This window comes from Antrostomus carolinensis, unplaced genomic scaffold, assembly GCF_000700745.2.
Source record: "Antrostomus carolinensis isolate BGI_N321 unplaced genomic scaffold, ASM70074v2 scaffold24718, whole genome shotgun sequence".
Lineage (NCBI taxonomy): Eukaryota > Metazoa > Chordata > Aves > Caprimulgiformes > Caprimulgidae > Antrostomus > Antrostomus carolinensis.
Window position 1 is genome coordinate 8,516 of NW_010331264.1, and position 10,036 is coordinate 18,551.

The window sequence follows — 10,036 nt, forward strand, 5'->3', positions numbered from 1 at the left end:
CAGGGGAACAGGCAGCTGTAGGAGTGCTGGCACCCAAATTACCTGTTTGGTTTTCCCATAGCTGAAGCTGCAGGGCTTTGGCATAGCCTTGGACTAAAACAGGAGGAAAACAGTGCGTGTCTTATGGCTCCAGACTTTGTAGTACTGCTCCTAAACCATGAACCATTGTCACTGGCTTTGGACAGAGGCCAGCAGCGTGATGTTTCAAGTAATAAATGGCGATTTAGGGGAAGCATTGCTTCAAGCGATCAGAAGATGTAAGGAATATTTTATGTAGGCACCTGCACACTTGCTAATGCTACGCCGGCTTTAACAAAGACCTGTCCTGACCAGGAATCACTGGGCCAAGGACCTCAGCACTCTGCTGCTTGCAGTGCCCAAGATCAAGGAAGACAAGGGGACAGTCACTTCCTAAAGGCAGGGCACCCGAGGCCAGGGTTAGCAGGCGGAGATCTTATCATTAACCAAAATACTCTGGTCTCTCCTAGTGCCTTCTTCCTCAGGGCAAAGAATTACACCTTAGCTGTCCCTTACATGCTTGGGACATTCAAATCCTCCCTCTCTTTCAGGTACACCATCATTTTAAATGCCTCATTCAAGGTCACACGACCTGACCACATCAGACCGAGAAGAGAAGAGGTCAGACCTTTTCTCCCTGCCCCAGTCCCATGCTCCAGCCACAAAACAACTCTACTTAATGTGACCTCTTTCCTCAAGCAAACCCTGACTCTTCTCCAGCTCACCCACACTCTGCCGCTCTCCAGCTTTATCCAAGCACAGAGAACTTGGGAAAGCCAGTCTGGACACCAGAGTCTCTCCCATCACATGATAAAGTATTAATTTTTACAAGCACCACAAAATAATCAGAGTAATCTGACTGAAGGTGAGAGAGCTCTTCATATGAAACAATCCATGAATTAGGTATACACTGAATTTACTAACAAGCCTCTGATCCACAGGCATTCACAAATTACTGGTAACGAACTTGCAAAAAATACATAGCATTGGCCCCAAAATTCAGATTAAGAGTTTGGAAAACTAGTTTCTTTGAAAATTACTAGCTAATCTAAGTATTTCATTAAGATCTTAAATTCTAAGCAAGCCCTAAGTCTATACTTAAAAAATAGCATAAGTTGTATTATTTTTAATTGTAGTAAACCATGTAATGTACATGGAAGTGAAGGATTTTACCCTGAATTTTATATTTAATAATATATCTACCTAGATCAAGTAAAAGATTTAGAAACAAACTGTTGTTAGTGCTTCCTCTGCTGTTCAAAACATTCAGCTAAACACCACTTTTCACTCATAGGTCTGCAGCAAAAATAGTTCAGACTGAACTTAAGCCCTTAAATACCTTTTCCTTTCATACACTGAATACTCAACTTACCAAGTCCTAGTCACACCAAGACCTAAGGAAAGGCATTAATTACCTTAGGAGTTAATTAACCTCACTTTCTGAACGTCCTGAAGATGCTCTTTAATACAGCTTGGCTCACAAAAGTAGGCATTCTTGAAAAAGCTGAAAAGGTGGGTTTTTGCTTTGTTCCCATGCAGTTAAAAAGGTGTCAATTAAAAACAAAGCAGAAGGACGAGAAATAGATGCAACAACATTTCAGTAGGCGGTGAACTCTCAAAGTGCACACGTGTAGTCGTGCTGTTGTGCATGCCACTTGGCAAAAGCTTCACCCTTCTGCGTGTGCCCACCGACGACACGATGGGCGTACAACACTCCTGGGACGCTGGCGTTAGTCCCCAGAAATTATTTGGCATTAAAACCAGGTAAAAGCAGAGTTTCAAATGCATTTTTGTTTGACTGCTTTTTTTTTTTCACTTCTTCTTCTTCTTTTTTTTTTTTGCAAAGCACTGTTGCTGCTCAACACGATAGCTCACCTCTCTGCTATCAGCCAGCACCGTTCCCACAAGAAGTCAGGAGTCCAAGCGATCGGAGATGTTCAGTGTTTATGGCAAGGAGTCGGATGTCCTGTAACATGCTGCTAGGTAAGCTCTACATCCAGCATTATACTGAGATAGCGCCATGTCATGCTGTGTTTGGTGTAGGCTCTGTTAATGTTGCTTATCCTCAGCTGCATAATTTAATAACATGCCCTGGACCAAGTTGCTCAACAGAACCATAAAGTCAGTGTTCATGAAAGAAGTTCCTCCTCTCCTACATTGGGCAAGTCGTTGCATTTCAGATTATCTTCACTGCCTTGTTTCCTGCTTTAAAAGGAAATAAAACGGTCGCTGAGGGACTCGGAAAAAGGCAAAGCAGACAATGAGACACCAGCATCTGCCCCTTCCCTGCCACAGGACCTTTGGGACCCTGAGCACGTGTCATCTCCCTCCAGCTCCCCTGTAACAGGTTGCAAGTGCCATAAAAAGACGCTTTTCAGCTCATTGGAGGGACAGGATATGCTGTGTCACAAAAACCATCCCACAAAGCAGTTACGGGTCAGACAGAGGGTGTGTGAACATCCCAATCATGGCCCCACATGAAAGATTCGAAGTGTGGCTCCTCAAATTCTCCTCCAGTGCTTTTCAGGGATTTGTAGAACATTAAGACAAACTGCAAACACCTTTTTGGGCCGAGGCAATGACACTTACGGCAGCAGGTTCCCAGGGGCAGACAACGACCGCTCCTCCCTCCTGCTCCCCTCAAACGGGTTCCCAAAGGATCGCTTCCGGATCATCGTTTTAACCAAGATCTGCAAGACCAGATTGGAGTTTGTCAGGGACACTTTCCTTTTATTCAAGAGCAACAGGAACATCCTCATGCCCAAGTAATTAAGAAAACTAGCAAAACCAAGTCAAAGTTCTCTTTTTAAAAACAAACAAACAAACAAATAAAACAAAACAAAGAAGAAAGCCTGTTTGCAGGTCTCCAGCTGCATAATACAGGGGCTGTATCCTTGTCTGAAATCCACAGTGCAACAACTGAACGTGCAGATGAGAGCCACACTAGGTGTGAGAGGCTGGAAGGGAGAGCAAAGCCATGTCTGGGATTATTTTCTCCCCTCAAAAGTAGGTTTTATTGATTACTGCATCCAGTACCTGCAAATTCCCAGTTCCCCGTGATTGCCTGGCAGAAGAATTCATTGGAAAGGAAGAGGAGAAGGAAGGAACCAACACAATTTTGCCTTAACATTTACCAAAACCAAGGTGAAAACCTGTCTGTTTGTCTAGCTTTGGCTGCAAAACACAACGCAGCATCAGCTACAATCAGAGACTGCTGGGAACAGAGCAAGTGTCGGGGTTCTTCCCAGGCTTCCCCCAACTTATTTTGCTTGTGGGAGCAGAGAACAACAGTGAGCAGCACTGGACCCTGCCTCGGCATCTGCATCCCACTCTGGGAACCCCCAGCTTCATTTGACATTGCTTCTCATCCCTCTGTGCATTATTTATCTGCTCACCACGGTGCACCGAGATGCTTTACACGCCTGAAACGCGCATGTTGGCAGCGTCCCGCAGGGGAAGGCATTTTATGTGAGAGTTGGAGCCACGTGAATCTCATTCTCGAGCATTAACGCCTGCAGTTGGATGCACAAAGATCAGGCACCGGAGGGGAATTTTGAAGAACAAATGCAAATGGGAAAATACAAGATCTGCCTGGAGGCAGTGTGTTATTTAAGAGGTAAGAGTCGCAGTAAAAGCTCATTTGCCCTGAGCTGTGCTAAACACACCTGGATTTTCAACAGGGCTGGGAGCACCGAGCCATCCTCCGCTGCATTGCAGCAAGTGACCTCCAAACAGGAGGAAGGGGGAAAACCCTCATCAATGGTGATCCCTTTAGAGCAAGATCTGCTTTTTCAGCTTGAGCAGCACAAAACACATTTGCATATTAACGTATCTGCGGTTGAAGAGACTTCTGCAGGGTACTGAAGTGGAGGAGAGCCCCAGAAATGGAGCCAGATGTGGTCACAGCCACAAGATGGAAAAAGGGCTTCAAAGGGAGACAAAAAAAATGACAGCCCGGGTGTCTACAGGTAACATCACACCAGGGAACTGAGAATGGTCGCTCACTGTTTCTCCCAGCATAAAGGCTAGCAAGCACCCAAAGAAATCAGTAGGTTCAAAACCCAACAGGATTTCACTTTCCATGCAGGGCAGGGTTACACTGTGGTTCTCACCACCACAGCAGGTTGCAGAGAATAAAAATATGAGCATGAAAAGAGATGAGCTGAATTCACCAAGAATAGCTCCAGGCGGGGGCTGGCGCACGCCATGGCCCAGATAAAATCTCCATCCCGGGAAGCTCCTGCAGCCGCTACAGCCGGATGGGCAGAGCAGGACAGGAGCTCCTCGTGCCTGGTCAAAACACCCAACTCCTGGCCACGGGCAGGTCCTGGACCAGATCCTCTTTTGCCCTGTGCAAATACAGTGATATTTAAGCAGCCAGCTCAAGTGTAGAGACTGGCAACCTGCTGATGAGTCCCTTTGGGTCTGCTCTGAAATATTCCCCTGCACTGTGGGGTACAGCCACCTCCAGCGAGATGCTGAGACCCTGTCTTGCAGTGCTTGTTTCCAAGAGAGGGAAGGTCTTTGCTCTAATCCTACCCAGTGCTTTTGCCCTTCAGCAGCAACCTCCAGCTGCTTGGGACTGCTCCCAAGGCAGCATGGACCCCGGTGTGCGCCCACAGACCATCACCTCCCTTGTACTCACCACAGTGGCCAGGCTGGGGATGTGCTTAACCGAATTCTCCACCTCCTCCTCTGTCACCTCGACGAGGGTACAGTTCTCATCCTCCGTGGGCAGCAGCTCCACTCCATTCTTGGTGACCCAAGGGTGCAACTTCAATTAATAACACAGCCTGTCAGGAATGATTTCCTCTTTTTCGTAACTTAAACAACACAAGCCTGGCAAACGCATCTCCTCGCCCAAACTACGGCCCTGACGTGCTCCTGAAATACCAGGGAGCAGGGGATAGATGTGCCAGCTCACCCTGGCATGACCAAGAGTGGCTCAGCCTGGAGCAGAAAATACCACAGTGTGGCTCATCCGGAGCCAGCACTGGCCCCATCTACACAACCTACAGCACTGGGCATCTCAGCTCAGTGGGTTTTAGGGAAGAAGACCTATTTTCACTCTCATCTTACAGATGAGACAGTGCCAAGAGGCAGGAGTGATTTATTCCAGACCACCTATATGAGCAGTAGTGATGGGTACCGAGCCCTGGTCTTGGACCTGAATGAATCCACGACAGAAGGCAGAAACCCCTCTTTCTCCTTGCCCACACACCTGGCGTCTTGGGCAGCTGCAGGAGGAGAACAAAACAGTTCAGCAATTCCCCCGCAATCCTTTCCCCCTACCTTAGTCTCCATTTTCTCAGCTTCTCGCCCTTTCCAGGCTCCCACAGGGGCGGAGGACGAGAAATCTCCTGCGAAAGGCTGTTGCACAGTACTTTCCTGGTAGCAGAGGAAATACTGTACTCAGGGGATTTCCTTTTGCCTGTGACTTCTGTAGGCACCAAAGGTCCCAAAGCTGATCAGGTCCCGGAGCAGGGGAAGGAGCTGGGACTTACCTGCCCAGGGGCCCTGGGCACAGGGGAAGGACCTAGCCTGGCGCGATCAAACTGACTCCCAAAAAAAGACGAGCAAGGAGAAACCAAGAGAAGTGAAGCCACAGCCAACACCAGGGGGTTGGGTCAGTACCTTGATTTCTGGGACCGAAATCCTAGATTCAGGATTTTTATCCAGCATCCGTGTAATCAAATCCTTCAAGAAGTCTGTAATTTCTGGCCTGGAGAAAGGAAAGGGAAGGGGAGAGATGAGATGGGGAAGGGGATGGATGATGCCTCCCTTCTTCACCCCAGTGCCAGCTGCTGTGGGCACTCCTGGGCAGATTGGGGCTGGACTCCCACCCTGGCAGGGATGCAGCTCCAGATACTTGTGCACCCAGGTGCCACGCAGCCCTTCCTCCCCAAACCCCCCAGGGAAGCAAAATATCCCCTTTTTGGACAATTTGAAGCATGATCCTATGTGTATGGGGCTGGAAGAGTCTGACACCAACTCCACCCAGGCTAAAGCAGGCAGCAACAGCAGAGGTTAATCTGTTCCCTCAAAAGCCTCTGCAACTTCAATCTTTCCTTTTTCAGCAACTGCAAACCAAGAGATGTTGCCCTCACGTTTAATGCAAAGGAAGTTTTCCAGGGCTGAGGGCCAGCAGAAGGGCTCAGAGCCTGAGTTTTGCAAAACCACAGCGGAGCAGGGCCAGTCCCACCCAGGCAGCGCCTGAGAAACGGCTCAAATGAGCTTTAAAATACGGGCTGAGGGTTTGGGGAATTTTTCTTGAGTACTTACTGGTCTGGGAACTCCAACGTTTGGGTCTTGATTTTATTGTGTAAACTCAGGATCCTTTCATCCATAAAAGGGCACTACCACAAAGAAAAAGAGCAATGAGAACTCTGATAAGAAGTGGCAGAGGGGCAGCCAGCTGAGCATTGGGATCTTGCAGGGTTTGAAGAACAAAGAGCCAGTTATAGGGAAATACCAGAAGATTTCCTATTATATCAATGTCTTCTTTTAAATGCAATGAAAATAACATTGGACTAAAAATGACCAAATTACTACATCAGCTCCTTTCCTTAAAAATCTGGCCAGACACAGAATTCTTTCCTTGGGGAAAAAGAGAAACATGTCCCTTTTGGCTGTACCCATCCTACAGACAGGCAGAGGTTTCCCATTTCCACCCACACATCCCTGTCTCCCCTCGGCAATACCCACCTGCTCGCACAGGGGGAGAGGGTGCAAATCCCACTGTGTACCTGACACATGGAAGGCACACACCAAACCCCCCGGACCACCAACAGTGCTGGAAAAATCAATCTCATTACCTGCCCAAACACGAAGCAGTACAGTGTGATCCCCATGGCCCAGACATCCAAAGCCTGCAGAGCCAAGAAAGCGTGGTTAGATCTGCAGCAGACAGCATGTGCAAGGAAGGTCGGTCCCCAAACCCTCAAATCATTATTAAATACCTTTCCAGAGAAGATTTTCCTGGTTTCTGAGAGCGTCTCTGGGGCCATGAAGGCAGGGGTGCCCACCGTGTTGGTTAAGAGGGCATCAGCTCCCTTGAACTCATTGCTCACTCCGAAGTCAGCGATCTTGACGTGCCCGTCTTCCCCCACGAGGAGGTTGGAAGGTTTAATATCCCGGTGGATTATCTTTTGATAGTGCACTGCAGCCAGAGGAAAAACGAGTGATTCAGCAGCAGCACCTGTCTGCAGCAAGAGAGCCACGAAGCCTCTGCCTGGCTGTAAGCCTTTCTGCTAACACCACGACCAGCCCCAGCTTCAAAAACCCCTGTGCAGTAGCATGAGCCACCAGAAACGACACCGTACACCAGCAGAAAGTCCAGCTCCAAGTGCTGAGAAAAAAATAAAAATAAGAAATCCCATCCTTTTGCACAGACACTCACAGTATTCAATGCCCTTGATCAGATCCTGGAAGTAGAACCGAGCCTGGTCCTCGCTCAGAGGTTTCAGGGTTGGAATTTCCATCACGGGGCTGCAAAGGCAACAGAGAATGGAGCTCATTCCCCACCTGGATGCACTGACACCGGTCCTGGAGGCTTTGCTGCCAGTCGGCGACAGCGTGTGGCCCCGAACACAGGCACATGGTGGGTGTGCACAGCTGTAACTGGGTTGGGGAGATGCCACCCAAACCCGTAGGGGACCCACCACGAACCTCCCCATCGCCTCTGCGTCCTGCACCCGCCTCAGGTAGCCAAGCTGGGCCACCTGCAAGCCTGTCTCATGTCCCTGCTTTAGTAAGTTTAAATCTGGAATTCAATACTCACCCTTGCTTCACCAGTTCAAACACTGAAACACAAAAGAGAAGGTGATTACGGATCACTGACAGGTTAGAGCTCCTGCACACACACTCTCCCAGCACAAAAGTAATTCTTTTACTGACAAAATTTCAAAAAATAATAATATTTTTTTAAAAAAAGGAGATGCCATCTTATGCAAGGCACATGGCATTTTGGTTGCTTCTGTTATCATTGAAGGGGATGCTGCCAGCTACCTTCTTGGTGCTGCAGCTTCAGCATCATGACGTGCCCTCCACACAGCACACCAAGACCCTCGGTTTGCCTGCAAAACCCAGGCCAAGCCCACATCCCGAGCAAACCTCTGCTCTCAGCCACGAAGGCATCACATGCTCCTCACTAGTACAGGCTGAGCTTAAATGATGGAAACGAAATGCCTCCTCCACAAGGTCTGCACGACAGGTTGGGAAGGAGCTCGTTTGTATGGTGGATAATTAACACATGCCATGTTCTTGAAGCCAAAGAAACAAAACTACTCTCTCAGCTTCAGAGCTGAGAACATCTGTGCTGGTACCTCTCATAGCAAAGCATGCCCTGATGTTGAATTAAAGCCTATAAAGTGCTATAAACACTCCTGTCTCCTTTCTGAACCCAGACTGGATCCTGTTTGCTCTGACCATTAGAGAGGATTTGCTCCTCCAGCACATCCAGGCCATACCTGCTCCAGAGGAGACACCCAACCCTGCACACAGCTGCCCCAAAACACGGGGGAAACCCTTTGCCCCGGCAAACCCCAATCCCCCAACACCCCGCAAGCACCGCAGAGTGGTGAGCAGTTACCCATGTACAGGTGATCCTCACTGGGGTCATCTAGGACCTGCCAAAAGAAGCGGAAAGGAAATTAAACAGCACCAAAAAAACCTGGGAAATTAAACATTGTGATTTTTTTTATTCAGCAGCCATCTCAGTTCTGCACCATTAGCGTGGTCTGCTCATCTCTGAGCTTCTACCCACAAGGGGTGGGGGAAAAAAAAGAAAAAGAGGACAGAGATATAGTTGTACTTAAAGGAAATAAATATTTAAAACACACAGGAAGCATCATCTGACTCATGAGCCAAGTAAACTCCAGCCTGCACATCCTTAATTCTTGATTTTTGGACCGTTTCATGCAGTCAGTGGGCGGAGGGCAGAGCAACTGCACCACAGAAACACTAGTTTCTCCCCAAAACCCATCTGAGCACTTGTTTTTTCCAAGGAAGCAACATTTTTCTGCATTTCCCTTTCTGGGAAGGGAAGAAAAAACAATCCTCTTTTGGAAGATGGGAATAAAAAACCTTTTAAACCAGGGAAAACATGAGTCTCCTGTAGGCAGGACCCAGCATGGCCGTCTCAGCCCCTCTATGGTCACTCCCGTCTGCCCAAGCCAATGTGTAGCCCATCCTGCAGCGTCCAGGCTCCTTCATGCTCAGAGTGAGTTTCAGGAAGGGGCTGGCTGGTACTCACCTCTACCAGCTTCACCACGTTGGGGTGGTCCAGCTTCTTCAGGATGGCAATCTCCTGGTAGACCTGTTCGATGGGCCCTTTGGGCTGCAGGCAGCCCTCGGAGGCAGCTTTGGCCCCGCGGGGTGGTGGGCGACCTATGGGAAAGGCAAAGACGGGGTGTCCGGTGGGAATGAGCCCCAAAGTCCCCAGATCATCTCCCACCCTAAAGCTTTTGCATCACTTACGGGGGAAACCTGCCTGTCTCATCAACTTCTTTTTGGAAAGAACTTTCATTGCCTGCAAGAGGGGAAAAAACGTGAGATTTGGGGCAAATCAAGGATAAAACGGGGTCAGTGGGATGGGTTAGTGGGTTAGTGTCCCTGTCCCCCATCCCACCCACCCCACTGTGGGCTCCAGGGACATGTGCTACTCACATAGTAGGTGTTATCATCTTCATTGTAGGCCAGCTTCACCACCCCATAGGAGCCCTAGAGAGGGACACAGCCATGGGGACCAGTTAGGGGACAGTCCAAAAAAACCCCACAGCACCAAAGCGGGTGCTGGGCTCCTCCACAAACCCGGCGCCACCGGGATGACAGAGCTGGTGGGTGATGCTGGGGGTAGTGGGACACATGGGCTGGCATCACACCACGGGCAAAGAAAAGCTTCAAATACCTCATTTTGTGGGAGGGAGGGAGAATGGGGAAAATTAATAATAATTTAAGAAAAACCCCAAACAATTAAATCGGCACCACCCAGATGCAACCACACTGGTGTTGCAGCGAG

General features: G+C 48.8%; 1 protein-coding gene across 1 annotated transcript; it reads right to left on the reverse strand.

Annotated features, from left to right (window-relative positions):
* Nucleotides 1-2,147: 2,147 nt before the first annotated feature.
* LOC104529005 (calcium/calmodulin-dependent protein kinase kinase 2) lies at nucleotides 2,148-9,738 on the reverse strand (the record flags this gene model as incomplete). The annotated part of the gene is made up of 14 exons (XM_010173175.1): nucleotides 2,148-2,220; nucleotides 2,608-2,708; nucleotides 4,664-4,792; nucleotides 5,311-5,406; nucleotides 5,653-5,740; nucleotides 6,301-6,374; nucleotides 6,834-6,887; nucleotides 6,978-7,177; nucleotides 7,418-7,506; nucleotides 7,799-7,820; nucleotides 8,609-8,645; nucleotides 9,272-9,405; nucleotides 9,496-9,547; nucleotides 9,685-9,738. Coding segments are annotated over 14 exons (1,203 nt in total), but the record flags the coding sequence as incomplete, so codon positions are not given.
* Between the last annotated feature and the right edge of the window lie 298 nt (nucleotides 9,739-10,036).